At 49.4% G+C, this 21,853-nt stretch overlaps 2 protein-coding genes across 5 annotated transcripts in view; one reads left to right on the top strand and one right to left on the bottom strand.

Moving 5' to 3' along the window:
• The window catches only part of Isha (Insulator su(Hw) mRNA adaptor), a 150,473-nt gene extending 146,574 nt beyond the window's left edge, over window positions 1-3,899 (top strand). For all 4 annotated transcript variants that reach the window (XM_075697021.1, XM_075697020.1, XM_075697022.1 and 1 more), the window contains one exon: window positions 96-3,899. In XM_075697021.1, coding sequence (XP_075553136.1) covers window positions 96-3,118 — 3,023 coding nt within the window. In that variant the 3' untranslated portion in view covers window positions 3,119-3,899. The remainder of the gene's footprint in view (window positions 1-95) is intronic.
• Window positions 3,900-12,369: 8,470 nt separating this feature from the next.
• The window catches only part of LOC142585924 (superoxide dismutase [Cu-Zn]-like), a 29,769-nt gene continuing 20,285 nt past the window's right edge, over window positions 12,370-21,853 (bottom strand). Inside the window, exons 2-5 of the mRNA XM_075697017.1 lie at window positions 16,615-16,711; window positions 15,738-15,807; window positions 14,226-14,343; window positions 12,370-12,648 (exon numbers count right to left, since the gene is read on the bottom strand). Of these exons, the coding sequence (XP_075553132.1) occupies window positions 12,460-12,648; window positions 14,226-14,343; window positions 15,738-15,807; window positions 16,615-16,711 (474 nt within the window). The 3' untranslated portion in view covers window positions 12,370-12,459. The remainder of the gene's footprint in view (window positions 12,649-14,225; window positions 14,344-15,737; window positions 15,808-16,614; window positions 16,712-21,853) is intronic.

Raw genomic sequence — 21,853 nt, 5'->3', positions numbered from 1 at the left:
TCCACTTTTCCCCGCATCCCCATGGCACTTATTAGAAGATAACTTCTTCGTGCTTTACAGTTTCAAATGGCTTTATTTTTGTGCACACCTTACAGGTATGCTGCCGTCCCAGAGCCTGGTGATGCCTCAAATCCAGCTGCCAATGGGTGTGCCTCCTCCGCCTAACCACATGCTGATGGTGCCACCAAACACATCTCAAACTCTGTTGGGACCTGGTGCATTGGGGCTGATTCCTCCACCCTTAGGCTTGCCTGGGGCTGCTCTTGGCTTGCCCCTTCATCCCCCCATGAGTCTCCCGGTAACCTCCCAAGCAGCAGTGTTGCCCAATGTCACCACAGCAAGCCCCGCTGCTTCCAGTGCACCTGCAGTAACTGTAACCCAGCCACCTGCTGCTGTAGCAGCACCTGTTACAGCACCTTCTGCAACACCTGTTACAGAAAGCGAGGCTACTGATGTACCCATGGCCATTGACGGTGATGCAACACCCACCGATGAAGACGGCACAAGTGAAGCAAGTCGCCTTGGTATGATCCCCACTGCTTCTGGTGAAACAGCAGTGGGCAACAATAAGGAATCTGCTGAGAGTGTTAAACCTGCTGCAAATGAGTTCGGAACGGCACATCCCCCAGGCGGATTTATGCCGCTGTCTGCACCACCTGGCATGCCAGGTCAATTTGGAAACCATGGTCTGCTGGCAAAGGAAAAGGTTAATGCAGTGCCAGCAAAGGAAGCAAAATCTCCAGTGGCTATATCTAGTCATGAAGCATCCAGCGCTGATGCCAAAGCCACACAGTCTGAGAAAACTGATCCCGAAAACATGCAGATGGATGAACCTAGTTCAGGGCAGCAGGCTGCTGAGCCAGGGCAGGAAGCTTGTACCTTTGACTTACCTCCAGTTAGCTCAGCAATCCCAATGCCTGTTGGACTGCCTGGAATGCCTTCAATACCTCTTCCACCAAGAGCATTTGTGAGTGCGCCTATACGTTTCAGGGGGCCACCCATGTTTCCCTTTGAGAACCCAGCTGATGGGAGACCCGGCATGGAATTCGGCCCTCGTATGATGGGCCCAGACCCAAGGATGATAGTTCCCCCAGCAGGCGATTTCCGTCCTCCCAATCCACGTGATCAGGCCATCCTGGGTGGGCCAGGGGAACAGAGGATGATGGGTGGCCCTTTGGAACAGCATATGCTTGATGGACCTCCAGAAGCAAGGATGATGGGTGGTCCCATGGAGCACAGAATGCACAGAGGTCCTGAACCAAGGATGATGGGTGGTCCACCAGAGCCGCGAATGATTGGTGGCCCTATGGAACCGAGAATGATGGGCGGACCGCCTGAGCCAAGGATGATGGGTGGCCCAGAGGAACTCAGGATGCTAGGTGGCCCTCCAGAGCATCGAATGATGGGTGGTCCGCGGGACCACAGAATGATCGGTGGTCCTATGCCAGAGCCCAGGATGATGGGAGGACCTCCGGACCATAGGATGATGGGAGGCCCACCTCCGGACCATCGAATGATGGGAGGCCCGCCTCCAGATCATCGGATGATGGGAGGCCCGCCTCCAGACCACCGGATGATGGGAGGGCCGCCTCCAGACCACCGAATGATGGGAGGCCCTCCTTTAGACCACAGAATGATGGGAGGCCCACCTCCAGATCACAGAATCATAGGAGGCCCTCCTCCTGACCACAGAATGATGGGAGGCCCTCCAGATCATAGGATGATGGGCGGACCACCAGACCACAGAATGATGGGAGGTCCTCCAGATCATCGGATGATGGGCGGACCACCGGACCACAGAATACTGCCAGGGCCGCCAGACCATAGGATGCTCAGGCCACCCGACTTTAGATTAGGTGGTCCCCCTCCGGATTTAAGAAAGCTTGGGCCCCCAGAACCGCGAATGTTGGCACCCGGTCACCGCATGCTGGCTCCTAACATGCCTCCAGTGATTGGGCCCGTTATCACAGACGTGAAGCCGACTGAGGGAAAAGGACCTGAATGCCAGGGGGAGAAAAACGTGCAAGACAAGCTCGTCGAGTTGGCGGAACAGAGCAGTAGCGAAAACGGGAAAGCGCCGAAGGAATGGAAACCGCCGGCTGGTGCACCGGAGCCTCCCAGAGGACCGAACGGGCCAGCAGCTGAAGAGCGGCAGGGCAACGGCGAGCAGCCATGGAAACAGCCTGGTGGTTTTGGCTTCTTCGGGCCTTCTCGGTCAAGATTTAACGAATCGAGCTCTGAAAGAGACGGCGAAGAAGGCGGGTTCGGCGGGGAGAGGGGCAACCGACGCGTCTTCACAAATGTGTTCGGTGAGGCTTCGGAACGGCGACGAAGCAGCGGCCGCGAACGGAGAAGCCGCTGGTCTCGAGGAGAGGAGGAAGAGCGTGACTCCCGGTCACGGTCCGAGCGCAGCGAGCGAGACCGCAGCGACCGGGACCGGAGCGAGCGCAGGGACCGGGACCGCAGCAAAGACCGGGGCCGCAGCAAAGACCGGGACCGTAGCAAAGACCGGGACCGCAGCAAGGACCGAGCCCGCAGCAAGGATCGGGACCGCAGCAAGGACCGGGACCGCAGCAAGGACCGGGACCGCAGCAAGGACCGGGACCGCAGCGACAGGGATCGCGACAGGGATCGTGATCGTGACCGTGATAGGAGCGAGCGTGACAAGGACCGCAGTGACAGGGACAGGAGCGACAAGGATCGGGACCGCAGCGATCGCGATCGGGACAGAGACCGGAGCGAGCGCAGCGATAGGGACCGTGACAAGGATCGGGACAGAGATCGGGATCGTGACAGGAGTGACCGCGATCGAGGGGACAAGGATCGGAGTGACAAAGAAAAGGACAGGAGTGAACGAAGCAGAGGGGACCACAGCCGAAGTCGAGACCGTGAGCGGAGCTCCTGCCGAAGCCACAGCTCGCCTGACCAAACTGCACCGGGAGCTGCCACTGCGACCGCAGAGACAAATGGCGAGGTGAGCAGCAGCAGTAAGTCGAACGGGGGAAGCAGCAGCACTGTGGAAGTGCCTTTGCCGAAAGACGTGGAATCCAAGGGCCCCGCCGAGTCGGAAGCACCCAAGGAAGCTGCGGAACACGCAAAGCCAGAGGTGAAGGCATGATCTCTGCGTGGCTCGATTCTTCTCGGCGTGATGGCTGAGTGAAGACTACTTTGAGTGCGTGAGTGTGTGATTGTGGGAGCGTTGTGTACATAACAAAAGAGACAGCTCGGCAACATGGGACGAAGCAGGGCTTTGCCCGGGCCTGAGAAAAAAAAAATAATACAGAGCTGGGCTTGACGGACTGCCCGCGTGCAGCAAGAGTCGCCCACCGACCCTGCGGGTCGCAAAACCAAATAAAACGAAAATAGCGCGGTGCTTGTTTCTGTTGCACGAAACATGCTTTGCCTTTTTTGGTTTGCCTGCACCTCCGCTGGGTGTGCCTCTGAAGAAACAAGATACGATCAATGTTACTCCTCAGGCTCTTCCTTCGAGAGAAGCTGTCTGCGATGCACCATCAGCAGCCGCAGGGTAAGTGGCGCCCGATTGACACGACGACTCCTACTGCAGCCTCGACTCCTGCCCGCCGGACTGTGAAGTGTTGATCGGCCACGGACGCTCAGCGGAAAGGTAGACGCTTCCACCAAGGCACGATTTCGCGGTCCAGTTGTAGCGGCTGCTTTTAAAAGAACCAGACTGCCCATCGTTTTGCTCTGGGAAGGCAGACAGTGAGGCCTTGCCGCCTTTTAATCTTTTTCCCCCTCGCTTATGTGTAATTTGGGGCGATCACTTTCTGAGGGGTTCTTTTTTTTAACGTATGAGTAAGGCGGTAACGTTGAGTCTAAATGCAGTCGTGTGTAGTGTACGCTTTCTCGGTAGAAATAAATACTGCTTCTTGTCCGCAGCGTTCTTCCAGTATGGTACGCGATAAGCGAGCGGCACGTTTCAGTAATCGAAGTTTTTAGTGGCTACTGCTTGCGTGTAAAGAGCTTTAGAACACTTGTGGAACACTTCGTCTACACGAGGCGTGGCCAAACTGCAACCCAAGACCAGCTACTTGGTCAGGCAGCAATTGTGTCCATTCTCAAACTGTTGTTAATATCTGTATGGTGTGACTCGTCGATGAAAGGGCTCGCCTGCCGCTCCCTACTGAGAAAACACATCAGAGTCCCGTCCTCCAGTTCATTTGCAATGCTGCTTCATCTCTCTCTTCTCTCTCCACACACACACACACACACCAATCGCGAGACTTCGAGCCTTGTGTGTTGGAATTCTTTGCTATGAGTTGCATCGCTTGTGGTAGAAAGGCAAGCAGAATGGTGTGCTGAAATGATCGCGCCAGTGCAAAAAAAAAAAAAATAGCCTTGAACGCTCAGAAGGGAATTGCAAAAATTCGCCACCGATGGCTGATGTAGAGGTGTCAAGCTTGGGTTTTAGAGGTTGGATTGCGCAACATTTTGACGAGACACCCACCACAGAGCGCTACTTGCAACTATCGTTTTATTCCCTTGTCAGTGGAATGAATACAGGAAGATACTCAGGGGGGGGGGGGGGGGGCGACGAAAAACAAATAGTTTTGACAAACATTGCCATCTACCAATGCCAAGTCGGTTTTGTCATGTGATCGTTTTTGCTGCACTCGATATCACACAAAAGCCGTACATTCATTCGATCGCGCACCGAGTAAAGAAAATTGGTAAAAGACGCGAGGTAAAAGTGGTGTTTTCCGCACCGCAAAAATTGCTGAGCATGTGTGCAAAGGTAAACCCAGGTGGCACACAGAAACGAGGCTGTGAAACAACACAGAAGTATATTCCATTCCACTTCAGTGCGGCAGAAAGTACGTCGGACAGACTGGATGATGTTTAAACGAAAGATTAAAGCGACATGATTATAACGTTTCAAGAACAGTCGCCGGACGCCTTGGGATACATTGTAGAGATTGCGGATGTCGGCCTCTCTAAGAATTGTGAGATTGTGAGCAAAGATGGCAGCCAAATAACACGGGAGATAATCGAAGCCGCTGAGATTGCGCGTTTGGGAAGTATGTGCGTGAGCACACCCTCAGTATCCCTTAGTGCAAAGGAATTAGATTTCCTCACGCACTAATCTGAAATTTCGTATCCTGGTCTCTTGTGTGTGATGTCGAGCGCAGCAAAAACGATCGCATGACAAAGCCGACTTGGCATTGGTAGATGGCAATGTTTGTCAAAACTATTTTTGTTTATTTGTTTTTCGTCGCTACCGCCCTCCCCCCCTAAGTATCTTCCTGTATTTATTCCACTGACAAGGGAATAAAACAATAGTTGCAAGTAGCGCTCTGTGGTGTGTCTCGTCAAAATGTTGCGCAATCCAACCTCTAATATGCTATACCAACACGCCCAGTAGTCAGCCTTGGCATGCTTGGGTTGCTATTCTGTACATTGTCAAATTAGCGATCTTATCAACTCTGATTGGCCCAGAGGTTTTGTTGCGGCCTCTGATTGGCTCAAATCAGTTTCCTACAAAAATTTACCAGAGGGAACTCAGGCGCTGCAGTCGTTGCACCACCATGGGAATTATGGGAAGTACATGGATTTGCCTGATCTTCGTGCTTGTGGATTCATGCGTTCTTGTGGCTTTGTATATTACGCTACATGAATCTTATTGTAAATTTCAGCGTAATCTTTGTTCTTCGAAGTACAGGAGACGCCGGGAACACGCACAATTGCTAATAATCGCAACGATTAAGCTTGTCCAGGTGATCAAATCGAAACGCGCCAAGCGTCTCAAGGCACTGGCATGCCCGCGATAAATTCATAAGGGCGTTTCATTCGCGTGTCGGTACATGCGTCCGCGGCTTAATGGTATCAATGTCAGGCTTGTGTGCTAGAGTTCCAGTGTTCGAATCGTGTCGTCGGACAATTTTAATAGTGTTCAATTATTTATTACACTACACTGTTGAAAGCGACGAGTTTACGAAGTCGCAAAGCGGTTTGAAGCCATAAGGATGAAGTTTATGCAAATCCATGTACTTCCCATGCTGGTACCGCTCCCATTACAGCTCCTGAAGACGCTAGCGCCAGAGTTCCCTCTAGTAAATGTATGAAACTAGTTTACCCCACATAGTTTCAGCGAACATTTGAAAAATGTTTACTAATTTGTGTGAGGCAGATAGCACAATTCTAGCCCGTAAGCTGGTCTACTCGAAGAGGCGGACTTTACGTGCGCAAGAAATTGAAATGCGCAATCGACTAACCCCTTAATTTAGTTATGGCACATATTTTGGCACAAATCAATTTCATAAATTCTAGCGGGTATGACTGCAAGGCATATCCACCTGAAAAGAATTCTGTAAATGACGTCATTTACGAGATATTCGCCGTCAAGCTTGCTGTAAAAATGCACTGTCGTTCCACTTCGAAACGTTTTATGCATTGAAGCACCAAAGTAACTGGAATGCCAGTGCATTCCGCAGAGTTCAGGAATCGATATATCAAAACTGGTGTCATCGTGAGAGTTCGTTCCAAGTGGATCCGCCTTGCGAACTCCCGGGCTAGAGTTTGTAAATTGCAATATGTGCCATAAGTTACTTAAAAACTGAATGAATCTTTATTAATTAGTTGGTAATATATTACAATTTCTTGTGAAAGTAATGTCCGCCTCTTCGAGTAAACCAGCTTATGGACTAGAATTTTGCTATCTGACAAGCATTTTTTTTTCAAGATTTTCGTTAAAACACCCGGCAGGTTTAAATATACACACCCACAAACGGAACGTCACCGCGACCAATGGCCTCGGTGGCACATGTCGGCTCGCATTTTTAGACCGCAATAGCTTTGGGTCGTGTCAAAAATGGGATCGCTAGAAACATACCCGATAAGGAAAAGTGGTGGTAACTCGCTAAGACACCTCTTCGTAAAGAACGAAGTGAACGCAGTTCTCAGCTTCCACATGAGCGCGCGCAACGAGGGAGGAGCGTAAATGACGCTCTGGTAAAGCTGCCCCCATTTTGCTGTTTATAAACAATCTTTTGCAAGGTTCCGGTTTTATCCAAAGAATTTAAGCGGACGAGAAAGACATCGGCGAGGGCGGCAGTAGTGCAACAAAGCAGAAGACCTCGAACTTTCACCCATTTTCGTTGTACATTACACAAAATTATCATTGTCTGTGTTTGAGGCATGATGCTCATTTCTCTTTTTTGAAAACATGGAAAAGGCCATCGAGCTGCTTCTTTACTAACATAGGGATAGGACGCGCGACCCGAAATTCCGTGGGGCGCACGCTCAATGCTGCCACTACGTTCGTAAAACCGTATATAGATCGGGGCGCCGTTGGAATGACATGCTGAGAATCTGATAAGATTTTTCTTGGCAAAAACCCCTTTGAAGAAATAAAGTCGAGGCATTGCGAGACTCCTGAAGGACATCCGAGCCGATGTGCTCCAGCTGACATCGGTTTCGCTCTACCTTTCTCGCGTATGTAAAGGGCGCCTGCGCACAAGTTCCTTGCGGGATCTTGCCTTTCGTGGAGAACGAAACGTGCTAAAGGTAGTGCAAGGTATACGCGCAGAATGAGATTAGCCTTTTTGTACCCGCCGTTTTCGTAGTGAACAAATGCCACGTGAATTAGAACCGCGCAGCAGTCGCAGATGTACCTTTGCGCTAACAGTGTGCAGAGAGGTGTGATAATATTTGTCAGGTGAGATTGCAAATAGTTGTGCAAACATGTCTAGCGGAGTTGTGGCGTCGACGATTGGCAGTCATTTAAGTGTCAAGAGCAATAGATGCTTCCCAGCAAGGTTTACATCTTTACAACATTATCCGATTGTGCTGTGACATTATTTTCCATCTCCACTGTAGGATTTCTTGAAAACTTCCTTTACTAACTTATTTAACGCGCCCCTTGTTTTAAATGGGTCTATACGTTCGCTGTCACACACACTGCCTGCGTTTTAGCATGCAACCGCTCGGTGTTTGACATGGTGTATGGAGACTCCTTGCCAAACGCGTGGAACGTAACTCGCACCGCCGCATGCGCACGTTCGAATGCCAGCCGCAGGTTCTTTAGCATTCATAAAAACTTAATGGCCAATCTTCGATGTTGCATGGACAACGACTGACTATGGCGTAAGGACCCATCTGTGGGGAGCAGCGTGTCGTGTAGCGTATATGCGCTCTTCACAGTAGCCGAAAACAATCTAGACGTGTTAGCCATGCGACAAAATAGGGGGTGTCACGGATCCTATAGTATTTCGTCAGAAAATGTGATATCTGCAGCAACAACTGCCGCCGACTAGCGCTGCTGCCAGAAGTACGTACAATGGCGTCAGTACTGAGCCTACGACTGATTGGAACGATGATGCTTCAGTACTGCAGCTGATGAGGGCCGTACACCATGGCCAGAATACTCGTATGAACCCAACTGACCGCGCCCTCCCACTCATTGTCCCTTCTCAGCGCCATGCACTTCAGACGCCTCTGAACACGTGAACTCCAGGCGTTTCGCTGACTGCATAGAAGACCGAAGATGCGTGCTCAACATTGTATAGCTGTAGTGCGTCAGGAATCGCCGGCAAGATTGATTTGTCGTGAGTGCGCAAAAGAGGTACCGTTCAGGCCAGGAAAAATATCGAGCGACATTACGTGTTGTTGGCCATTGCGGCATTTTCTAGCGTGCGCGAATCTTGCATTGGGGTGTTCCTATCCCTTTTTGATGCGGGGAAAAGTTTGTCGAATATCTTAGACCAGCTACTGTTGGGTTCGTGGCGCATTGCACTTTGTGGCCGACTCGGTACACAAGAGTAGGGAGGTATGCATGATTTTGGCGCGAATTCCCCTGGATCAGAGATTTGTGTGCAGTTTAACGAAAAACAAGTTCTCCCACCGTGGCTGCTCGATTCCTATGGCGTTCTGCTGCTGCTCGGCTCAAGGTCGACTAACTGTAGCATTCTGAAGACTGCTCGTATGCCAAACATTCGTTGCGGGTCGCGCTGAAAATAACCCTCCTCTGCGGCGTCTCGCAGCCCGTGTATTGCCTCAATGAACTAATAAAACAGTTTTTTCGTGAATGGCAACATGATATTGGGTGTTGTCGAGCGTCCTTATTTAGATGCCGTATAGCACAATCCGCTGTCACGTGTTTCGCGTCATTTGAGCGCAGTATAGTGCACTCGCGAGCGAAAGTTTTCCGATACCAGTGGTGTCGAAAAACAAGAAAATTAATTTGCAGCCACAGTATGCCGGCTGAAATCAAGTGCTACAACTTACGTGTTCGACCAATGTAGTGAACGTTGCAGGGCTCTGCTATAAGAGATTTTAATTGTTCGCTAATGCCGCGGTCAGGAAACGTCCCTTCGCGAATGTAGTACACTGCAGGCGCCGGTATTGCCTTCGTTTTGACCAGATGACACTGCAGTGCATGCGTGCGACTTGGTGTTCGCTGGCACCAAGCCTAACTTTTTTTTCTCTTGTGCCAAGCAGCAAGGAACGCAAATAAGCCCACCAAGTGTGTCATTCATATTACCTTGCGCTGCCTTGAAGCACGCCGATGTCAAGTGAAAAATTAACAAGCCCCGCCCCGCTACGTTACTTAATAATGCAGCTAGTCTCATCACCCGGAGAGAAGCCCACGAGAAAGAAATCGGGCTTCAGCATTTGGGACGTTGCTTTACTTTTCTACACAGCATCAGCTTCTATAACCATATATATATATATATATATATATATATATATATATATATATATATATATATATATATATATATATATATATATATATATATATACACACACACACACACACACACACACACACACACACACACGTGTATGTTGGGCGTATTGGTACATGAGACGGATACAAGAATTGCGTCGTCTTATGCCTATCTTCTCACTTTTTTCCTTCTCTCTCATATATATGAGAGAGAGAGACAAGGAAAAAACGTGAGAAGATAGGCATAAGACGACGCAATTCTTGTATCCGTCTCATGTACCAATACGCCCAACATACACGTATGCTATTCCAGCGTTCGCGCCTGTCGCTTTATCCATGTGTTAAAATGTCACTTAATGCGCAGTCTTGCTACGGTTGTTCTCGGCCTTTTACCCTGCGAAACCAGTCACTCGCGGAGGACAATAGGAAACGAGCCGATGACCTCATCAGAGCCATCCCCGACGATTCATGGCAAACAGTTGAGCTATGCCAAGAGGGGCTCTGCTAAGAGGGGGACATTCCTTCACATAACCTGACAGCCCAAAACAATTTCGTCGTTTTCTTTTGTGTGTGTCTTAATTTGCGGCAAAAACATGTCCATCATAAGCCCAAGCTGTCACGTCTGCGCCGGAGACGGGGTCATTGCGCTTCCCCCTTTGCCTGTTCTTGCTAAGTGATATGCGTGTGGGTTTTGGACCAAGCTCCCCCCAGAAGAGCTCACAACCTCCGGATTGGCGGGACATCATGTCATGCATCTCCTGACGCCAGATTGGGGGAAGGCGAAGGGACCAGACCGACGGAGGGGTTAAAAAGATGAGACGGTCACTTGGAAGAGAGATCGGCGGCTGGAACTCGAATTTGAACTTCAATACTTCGGCATCATTCTTGTACATAATGTAGTAGAAATGTGTGTTTAAAACGTGGGTGTCTGAACCAGCCCCACGTTCCCTCACTTCTCCTCGGTGAATGGATATCTCACATCCTCGGAGCGCCGGTTGTAGCGTTACTCGTGTGGGTTTCGCATCCGTTTGAAAAGCTCATTCACGCTGATTCTCCAGGTCTACCAACTTTTCGTATACGAATGGACGATCTTCAAACATCACTGCAGTTTTAACGTAATTCTGTAGTGTTTCAGTTTATTTGCAAAAGAAACCGCGAAAGGGGTAGTCAGTTAAAAGCTGTTATTGACACCTTAGACATGCCCACCGGTAAGGAACATAAATACACATAGATGTGAAGCCTTGCAGAAACGTTGTGGAAATACTGGCGAGAGCCCGAAAAGGTGAATGATAAAATGTTAAAAGCCGGCATTAACAACTGAAGTTGCAACCAGCTTCTGTAGAATTGGCAGAAGTCGCAGCAGTCAGCCAATAGCCTTCTCACCGTTTCCAACGGCCATCATGCACACTGCTGTAGACGACTGACCTGCTAAAGACTGCAGCAGCTAAATAATGCATATGTAAACTCTTGCGTGTACTTGGGGGTCTGTATGCACTGACACTCTACGTGATCTATCCCCACGAAGAGTTGGCAAAAATATGCTATGCATACGTCACGCCGAATGTTCATCGCGCCCCACACATTTCGCTTCCACCACTCGCTAGGCTATGTGTGATGGCGCTGCTGACAACTCTGGAAAGCTTCAGCGCAAGGTGCCCATGATTACCAGCTGCTCCCGCACTCTGACGGACCTCCTCAATAGCTGGATTTCGAACGCAACGGGGCCTCCGCACTACAGTGTGTTAGCGTACCACTACGGACACCGCCTGTTGCCGACTGCACATGTGCAGTAATAAAAGCGGCAATGGTGTGCGGAGCAGTTCTGGCCATCTTTGGTTCAACGTACACTTAAATCTAAGCACGAGCGTTTTTGCATGTCGCCCCCATCATAGTGTGGCCGCCGCAACCTGCACCGAACCTGCGACCTCGGCAACGCAGCACCTACTGTATGACCACCATGCGGAAATGTCAGCCGTAGCCACGTGTTAATACTTTAGGTGGCGTATTAAGGCAGACAGCGGAGACGCTTGATTATACTGTGGCTAACATTTCGCGCTTTTTGGTTGAAACAGAAGCAATTGCGCTGGAGAATGTGTTGAATTCGTTGTAAATTTGGTTTTGACGGTAAGATTGTAGTGTTTAACGCCGTGTGGGAAAATAGAAAGCAAATTTCGCTGTAATTTAGCGACGAAGTCTTGTGTCGTATGGGAGCGTACAATCAGTGCCGCATTAGCATTAAGGTAATGCATAAAAACTACATTTGCGTCTATTACATGCACAAATGGTTGCGACCGAAAAAGTTATTGTAGTTGTTGGCTTGAGTCATGGCTGATAGGAAATGGAGTCTGGATAGAGCGGTTGCGCGTGTTCGCAACGGCAACACCTCGAACAACCTATGTTTATTTGTGTATTGTTTTGGCATGGCGGTAATCTTACGCTAATCAAATCGGAAATGCAGTAGTCGCGCACCACCTGAACGTTGAAGTAACGGTGTGCCCCTTAAAAAAAATACGGAGAGCTACCGAAAGGAACTACGACGCTTGAACACCAACAAAGACTAATATTTGAGTGCTAAGAGCGGAGAACGCTGAACCCTGGCTGCTTAGACGCGTGGATATAGCGACGTATGCAAGTTCAACTTTACGCTTATAGATTCATCCGGAAGGCAGTGATACAACAAGTAGCTAAATCAACTTTATTTAACAAGCCGTAAACAAAAAAAAAAAAAGGCTATGTACAGATACATGAAAGACAACGCATAACCCGTGGATTCATACACCGTGCCTGAAGAGGCTGCTGACAAAGGCGAGCGCGGCGCACAGTAGGCGTAAGTCGGGCCTAGTCCATCCCGAGCTGGAAACGAAGCCGATGACGCAGCACGCCAAGCGGGCACCGGCGCTGCCAGACGCCTTGCTCTCGTTTGTCCCGCCTTTTCCCAAGTCGTCGGGGTTGGCGTGTACCTGCAATGAAGTACGTTCAGGACGCTTGTCTGGCTTTTGAACAGGTGTGCACTTGAAGTAGAGCAGGCAATCGCTGCATATTTCCACTACACTCTACACTCCAAGAACAGTTTACACCCTTTGGAGTGCCCCTTCTGCCCACACATCGATAATCGTGATCTGTCTTGCCCGCGTTTCCTTTCTTTAACGCTGCGAGCCCGGTACTTCCCAGTCACGAACGGCATTCGTGTTATCAGTGTGACGCAGCATTCTTGGCAGGAAAGTAGCGAACGCCGAGTTTTCAGGAAAGGAAACGCAAGCAAGGCAGATGACTTATTGTTGTGGGACAAATATACACCCGAAAGGGTGCAACCGTTTTAAGAGTGTAGGCAGATGATTATCGTTGTGGGACAAATATACACCCCAAAGGGTGCAACCGTTTAAGAGTGTTTGTAATTTCATACACCCTTAGGCAAAGTTACACCCTTTGGATTACCCCTTCTGCCACACAACGATAATCGTCATCTGCCTTGATGCGTTTCCTTTCTTGAAAACGCCGCGCCCGCTACTTTCCTGTCGGGAATGCTATCATGCCGTTAGTTACTGAAAATACCGGGCTCGTAGCGTTAAAGAAAGGAAACGCATCAAGGCAGGTGACGATTATTGTGTGGCAAGATACATCCGAAAGGGTTTAATTTTGTTTTAGAGTATGCAAGAAGTGCTGCGACGGCAATGAAGGACTGCGACGCGAGCGAATGAGTTGCCCGCAGCGTCCATAGCAACGTTTTTGATGATTTGGGCTTGATTGGGATTTGATTCGCATTCGCATATAACCATAAAGTTCAGATTATCGCGACCGAAACCGCAGTGCGAACTTTGTCAGGGGACACGTGCTTAAAAGCGAGAGTATAAAAGTGGCGTCCGTCCCGGAAATGAATTGTTAGAAGATAGCGCCTGTGTGAGCTTTTTCTACGTCCTTGTGCGCTACAAGAAAAAGTGCAAAATGTAGCCAAATGCCGCTCCTGTATAGGAGAAATTTGGTTGCTAGGTGTACGTCCACAAAGTGGTCATCACATTTGCTAAATCACCATTTTGACAGAGAACTTGGACGACAGCGGAAGCTGTACAAGTAAGCATGTAAAGGCTCACTCGCACTAGGCCGGCCCGACACAAATTTCGGTCTGCCGACTGTCGCCAGACCGCAATCGATGTCTGGTCAGTGCAGTGCGCTCTAAGAAACAGGCATCGGCTGCGAGCCGTTCAGATATATACTGACATCACTTCAGTAGGCCGCGCTGGAGGTATGCACGCTTTTCTCGAAAATAGGATATGTTGAAATAGCATCCTGAATGCTAATTAGCTATCGTGCTATGCACCCGTTATGTAAATGCTAAGATCAGCTTTTGGCTGCTTCGTGGTTGAGGTCGTCGATTGCAACGAGCTCTTTGTTTAGTCTTCTACATTTCAGGGAGCTGCAGTAAGCGATAAAGTATAGCGATAGTTAAAAGGTTTCACCGCCAAGCTTATGTCCAAGCAAATGAACAAATGATGTTAGCGGACTCGCAGAACCGAGCAGGAGTAAAGTACGAGACACTGACCACCATAGCGCGGCCGAGTATGTTGTGGTGTCCAACGAGGGAGATCATGCTGTCAGTGATGTACACGCGGGCCTTGCCATCAGCCTCGGCCTTGATGTTACCCAGGTCACCGACGTGTCTGGACAGAAAGAAAAAAAATTTGTGCGTTGCAGCATGCGAACACAAGCGTTATCGCTGCGAGACATAGAAGCACTGCGTGTGTCCAGTTCGTAAATGAAGCGGTGCTGCTTGTGACGACACGGGCAGGCAAGGCTGGCTACTTGGGCTCGGCGAAATAAAACAACTGCGATGAGCACAGAGGGAGTGACGACTGACTGAAGAAGTCGTTTACAGAAAGACCGCTCCATCTGTACAATGTGCTTGTATACGTAGAAGCGAAGCAGTTTTCTCCAAGGAGTACTCCGAGAGGATGGTAAGTACGCGCTCTTGTAGCACTACAGAAAATTTCAGCCGCGACTGGGGCAGAATTCCCTTGTTCTGCGGAATGGCTTTTTTTTGTAGACGTGCATAAACAAATAAACTTCCTTGCACACTTAATGCGAAATTTTGTGGAATTGGTACAGTGGAACCTATAAAAATAAAACGATCACTTGGAGTGGATGCAAGACCAACTAGCAGTAAATGAGCATGCATAAACGGGGATGTGTTTGCCATGAAGGTTACTGCTGTAAATTCGCCGCCGTGCCTCAAGTAGCATGTACCGCCAGATTGAATGACTTTAGGAGCATTTCTAAATACCGCATTTGCACGATTCTACTGCGCCACCGATTGTAACGCGCAGCTATATGACCGCCCAAATATAAAAAAAGAAAGATGACTTTGTGGTTATTCTACCAGGAACATCAAGGAACGAAAGCCGAGTCGACGCGTACCGTGTTCAAACGATACTACGGAACATACAAAGGTACACAAACACGCACACAGCAGAATCTTAGCAGCTAGCGGCTATCCGAGTCCGACGACATCTTTTCTTCGTTGTCTACCAGCCCCAGAAAGTCATCTTCAGTTTGATTTAATGGACTAGAAATGCCACACTCCTGGAGGCTCGCGCAACCGTCGTCTGCGGGAGGGCATTCCACGCGCCATTGACCGACCGTGCGATGCCACCAAGCGTCGCTATCGATAGCAGTATGGCTAGCTATCTTGCATGGAGCTTTTTTAGTAAGAATCGAGTTAATTTTTTAGTTTGAGTAGAATTATTTGCGACTGTAACACGCGTGCCAATTTGAACGCACCTTTTATTTAGAAGAAAGGTGCGCGTTAGAATCTTGCAAATACGGTAATTAGATTGTTGGAACACAATGCCGTATCAGACACTTCAGTCCTTAGCCTTCCAATGCTGCGAAAGTTGTGCATTATGAAATCAAACATTTCACAATCTAGAGGGACAAAGTTCGTTTACGTAAGTACGCCTGAAAGCGCGAGCACAATGTAGCGTAAGCTTGCTTGTATCCATCTACAAACACTACTATGCGGGAATGAAAATTGCAATACTCAGCAGTGAAGTCTTACCGCTCGCGGTCTTCTGGAGCACCATGGTCCTTGTGCATGGGATTGAAGTGGCCTTTGGTGGAATTGCAGCCTGCAAGGAATGTATATCGTCACGGAACTGAATTTTCCTATGTGCTGTACCGCAGAAAGGAAGCTGCGGGCAAGGGCTACAGCAAGCGGGCACGAAACTATATAGGCAACAGTGCAGAAACACGAAAGCAAGAAGCGAAGCGTTTATGTTCGTGCCTTATGTGCGTTACCTCGTAAGCAATGAACTATCCCATGTGAACATGTTTAATGCATCAAAGTTCAAGAGGCCGTTATGACTTCGGAACAAATAAGCGTTGTTACGCTTGTGGTCAGCGTATGAAATAAACATTCTTTTGTACTAGCCCTATGAGCACTCACCCTAACATCCACCCTCCTGTGAAGTTTGGGTGACAGAATGAGGAACGAGAAGCATGCCGTAAATAGAAGGAAACGCGCCTTGTCACGAATGTCGTGCAAGAGTAATAATACTGCACACGATCTTTCACATGTAAACATCCCTTATGTTGAGATCACACGTACAGCAAACTACGAATTTAGCTTCGATCAGATGCTTGTGTACATGAGGCACAGTTGAAAACCAAAGCCTGTCGGCGCACAGAGTCGACGGCTTATGATCACGCCTGAGCGGCATTTAATTGGTTAACGAAAGCAAGCATCTCTGTTAGCTCTGCTTTGTATTTGGCACAATGGGGCGTTTTTTTGTTGTTGTGGGGAACGTTCGGAATTGTTTGCGCCAGCATATACATATATACATACATACACACACATATATACACGTGTGTGTGTGTGTGTGTGCGCGTAAAAACTGTCACGGGGTGCATTGAAATGAGTGCATGGTGTAACGCACCGTTGGTAAGATCTCCGTAGGCGTGCACGTGAAGACCGTGGGCTCCTGGCTGGAGACCGGTTATCTCGCCCGTGATCACGACAGAGTGCTCAACGCTCTGTATGGAAGGAAAGTTGAGCATTACACATTTGCTGAAACAAGAGAACAGCGTCTTTACAGGTCAAGCAGCCCAGACGGTGCAAGCGTTGCAGATGTGCCGAACACTGTTAACGGTATTCCTTTGCATATGACGCGAACTACTAAGCCAGCAAGTTTGCCAGCTTCTGAAGAAGTCATTTTTAGCACCTGTATTAACACCTTTTGTTCTCCTTGCACAACATTTAGAAAAATTTACACCCTTTGGGGCGTATATTGTCCCACAACAATAATCGTCATCTGTCTGTCCCGCGTGTCCTTTCTTTAACGCTGCGAGCCTGGTACTTCCCAGTCACGAACGGCATGCGCGTTATCAGTGTGACGCAGCTTCTTCACAGGAAAGTAGCGAGCGCCGAGCTTTCAAGAAAGGAAACGCAAGCAAGGCAGATGACGATTATCGTTGTGGGACAAATATACACTCCAAAGGGTGCAACCGTTTTAAGGGTGAATGCCTGAGCAAATGAGCTAACGCTGCGAAGGGCCCATCACACGACACTTTCTTAGCCAATGCAGAAAGTTTTAGTTGGGAGAGGATATGAAGCCGGTCTGAACTTCCGCCGTCGCAAGCGAGCGAGCGCTAAGCTGCTGTACACGTGCGCTTAGCGTGCGACGCTCACGCCCGTGAGGCCAGTGTCGAGAAGCATCTCACGCGACGTGGCGTGCCCCCGTCGCGCTATCCGTGGTCCCGTGCGCTTTGGTTCAAGTTTATTCGTCGCCGATAGCAGCGCTCCTACAAATGAGCAGCGTGAGGTGCGGCGCGGCTGCCGTTAGCGGATGAAGTGGTGAAGGAGTGTTTTTTTTCATTGCGAACATTTTGATGGTGGTGACTGGGAATGGCTGGCTCAAGTAGCGAAACAAGCGGGCGGTTGAGCATCAGCGCCGAAGTGGAGGTAAGTGGAATAAGCAGTACAGAAAGAGTCAGGGCATGTTGCAGCAAATTAGCCATTTGTGCAGGGTTTCATTTTGGAAAAGGGCGCGCGCGCACACACATGTCAGCTGCGCGCCGAGGAAGTCTCGGCTAGGGCTAATCTCGGTTCGCTGTGTGGAAGACGAGCATCGTGATGTGGTGAATGCGGCAATGCACGAAGTGTCGCACAAATTCGCGCAACCAAATGCAGCTCCGATTTCGCTTCCTAAATCTTCGGAGCAGGGTGTTAATGCATAGCAGATATGCCTGTGTAGGTGAGAGTTGTGCCGCGGCACATGCTGGGTGACGGCCGAGCAGAAATGCGCTGAAGTAGCAGCTCACCCCCGTCGACGAGATTTTAGGGATGTTACTTAGACGAGGAACAAAGCAGTGCACAATGGAATTAGAATGGAGACCATTGGCTCTAAAATATGTTCAATAAGACTGCGCGCAGTTTAAATAATTTAGTAACGAGATAACGGTGTGAAGTGTATAGGGTAAGGCAGCGAGTGTCGTCAACGGCAAGGACGAAAACCGCCATAGCGACTGCATACGCAACATATTGCGCACACGCCATAGGGCATGTTGAAAAGTGCGCTAAGAAATATTGGACATTCGTGGACACTTGGGTCAGCCTGTGAAGGCATGTGCCGGCAGTTACTCGCCACGGAAATGGGTGTGCTGAGGGAAATGTGAAAGCCCGTAGACACCCGCTGAACGGAAATTGCGAAATAGCCGATGTCCCATATTAGTAGACGGAGAACCCAGGACTTCCTTTTGACAGATATTTCTAATCAGGATCGGCAGGTCGTGGACGGTCGCCAACTGTGGTGATAAACGTATGCGGAGCGCTGCTATGGCCACCGACGAAGCGCGAAAAGGAAATGAATTGTAATATAGAATCGTTGCACAATTCCGACCCTGTACGACTTGCGTTACGCGCCTTTACTGGTCCTCCCTTTGGAAGTTATGAAATAAATAGCACCGAATCTGCTGACAAACGTATATCAAGCACGTTGAGCAAACACGGCGTTTCTGTTCTCGGTTAACGAGATTTTCTTGACACATCGGCGGGACTACGTAGTTGAAAGAAGACACCATCTTTTTGAAGCACAAAGAATAAGGTGACGGAAAGAAGAGTGGGAGGCAACAGGCAGCAGCTGGTGCCGATTACGGGGAACTGGTGGACGAAAGTTCCTGTTCTAGAGTGCGCAGGAATAGTAGTGAAAGGAGAGCTTTGCTGCCGCAGCCGAGGATCAGTGCTAGGGTGGGGTAGACGGAGCCGAGGCGCGGTGAAAAATCGCAATGTCATAAATAGGCAGACTCGGGTGGTGGGCCGAACATTGCGTTAATTGGAGAGCGAAAGCAAGTACGCGCAGGACAGTAAGACACAGTGGCTTGCCTATTGGCACAATGCTTTCCTAAGTGGCGTTGGGATAGAATCTCGCGGTGTGGGCTAACTGCATATATAGCTGGTGGCGCTGGATTAAGAACATACATGTTGAACTCAAGGCGTGCGGAAGTCTAAAGTTGTGTAGAATTAACGCGGACGAAAAGAAGAAAATTGAAAATTTGTCCAATTCGAGAAGGCAGAGTGCAAAGCATGATTTGGGTACGGACAATATGAATATTGATTGAGGAAGCAGAGGTGACGGACGACGGGCGAAAATGAAAGACTGCACCTGTATTCATCCTTAATCCTTTGCTGCTATGATCCAAAAGCAGTGAGTTATTGTGAAACGCCGTTTTGCCTGTATTACATTTACCCCCTCTTCACGTGGTGCTTGTCTTTGGAACTCGAAGGGAAGTTCGAACGTGCAGATTTTTGCTCTCGTAATGGAACGCTCGGTTTTGCTTGAACTGCTCTAGGTCAAGGTGAAAACGCAGTTGCAGCAACTTAGCGAACGAAGCGAAATGACGTGCAGCATTCCTGTTAAACGTAAATGTGTACGGCGATATTTAAGACATCGCCCGAACCATGCAAAGACTCACAGACCACTATTTACGTAGGCGTAAGTGTCTGACACGATTTGCGCGAATTAAGAAAAGGCGATGTTTACGGAAGAAATAGTAAGCCCGCAAGAAAGCAAAAATGTGCGGTCGGTCCGGAAGGCGCGCGCGTCCGGCTGCCCCCGTTTGCTGCGCAGCCGTCCGCCGACCTCTGCTCGCTATAGCTGGCTCCGTCCCGGTGAACTGGAAGGAAGGTAGCAAAAGAGGCAACAGAAATTCTCACAGGACGCGCATGCAGTCACCGGCGGCGTCAATGTACCCTGGTTGGCAAGGCGGCGGATATTCGGCCTCGACAAAGATTCCTGCACGTGGGATGAAAGCCGCGAATATGCCAGTGAAAACTGAGTGATTTGCTTCCGACAGGCAGTCGCCTGTATGGGGCAAAGACGGAAAGCCGAATGCGTCCAAGGTAAACTCGGCACGCCCCGTGGTCTGAGCCAGGCTGTAGGCGCGTAGCGAGATACGATCGAGCGCCGTAGTGCTCGACGCATATGAGATGATGCAATGTGGCTAAATAAATATCACGGAGGAACAAGGAGATGAGCACACAATGAGATAGGAAGACGGCAACGGCTGTTAGAAACTTTGGTTCGGAACAGCAGAGCGCGGACGAGTAGACATAACAGAGAGGTCGTGTATGCGGTACTACAATGGGACATGACGTTCGAAAAATGAAATATTGCTTTACATTTAATAAAGTAAGAGTTGTTCGCAAGAGGTAGAGTACGCTGGGCAGCACGTGTGATCATGAAGTGTTCTAGACGTTGCATAGTTCCGGAACCATGCTCAGCCACAGCATAAACATTTGGCGCACTATGCAGTTGTTAATTCCTTGGTTAAGAAAAAAAAGTTCAGCAGATGTACCCACAGAAGCAAAAGTTTAGACCACGACATGAACAACAATTGGTTGTAGTACAGCCGTACAATGAGGAATTGTTACAGCTCATTGCATGTGTCGAACATGCACACGTGGGATGTACCGTTTGATTTCAGTGTGGATGCCTAGGCTCGGAAGAAATCTGTTCAGGTATTTATCCGATATTTCAGCTTTTGCTCGGGGCTATATGTAATATCGCACTCAGTATGAGCTATAACGCGTAAGCGGGTGGCAACGCGATCGTGCCTTGTAGATCATACTGAATGCGATAGAACTGCCTTACGCAAAAGCCAGAGCCTCCCCATTACTTTTCAAACCGCTACTGGGGATTACATAATATTAAACAACATTTTAACAGCGGAGCTGTTAAAGCTTTAGTTTCGCCGTGGAGCGTTACCAGAAAACTCAGCCCAGCTGTGCGCCGCCTCGCGTTGCCTAGCAACCACCTGAGTGAGCACCGATTTACGTAACCTCCTCGCACCACTCCTCGCACAGGGCAGAGTCGTGACGTCACAGGCGAGTAAGCTCTGAACAGGTGGCGCGGTGACAGGCCTCTCGCCTCCTCTACTCCGTGCGTACGTGGTGCTGCTGTCATGGGAAGACCGAAGAAAGTCCGGCCGCCCGAAGAAGAAGAAGCGGCTTATCAGGAAGAGCGCAGTACTGTCAAGCTAGAAGCGATGCGTCCAAGCCGAGTTGATCCGGAACACCGCGCAAAAGCTGCGGCAGAGAAGAGGCGACGCCGAGTCGAGGATCCCGAGTTTCAGTCCAGGGAACGCGAGAGTTAGTGCCTGAACGCTCGACGGCGCCGAGAAAGACGCCGGCCTGCGACTGCTGGAAAATTTCCAGCGTCAAACCCGCCGAGGGAACAACTTAGCATAACTTCGCAAAACCTAGAAACAACTTAGGCAAGCCAACTATAACTTCGTAAAACCTAGAAACGACTTGCCCAAGCCTACGAACAACTTAGGCAAGCGACGTAAAAGCTATAGGTGAGCATAAGCTCCGCGGTTAACTCGAGCGTTGCACTACTAGTGCAAACTGCGCACGTTTTTTTTTTTTTGTCCGCTCATGCAAAACTTACAAGGCGAAAAAAGAGGAGGAGGGGGTGGTGTACCTTTGCCCACGATGGTACATTACGCCACAACGGGAACAATAAAGTAATATCCCATCATCGCCCGCTGTGTAAAAATAGGGTAAATTTCAGCGTGCACTCTAAGCCAAATTACACTGCAAACGGTAGGGGATTTCGTCCCTTTGGGGAGTAACTGCGTTGCGACAACAATGGTCCCTCAAGGATAAACGACAAAATG

This window comes from Dermacentor variabilis, chromosome 6 (genome assembly GCF_050947875.1).
Source record: "Dermacentor variabilis isolate Ectoservices chromosome 6, ASM5094787v1, whole genome shotgun sequence".
Lineage (NCBI taxonomy): Eukaryota > Metazoa > Arthropoda > Arachnida > Ixodida > Ixodidae > Dermacentor > Dermacentor variabilis.
The sequence above is the reverse complement of the archived record's forward strand: the minus strand, read 5'-3'. Positions and strand labels throughout refer to the sequence as shown.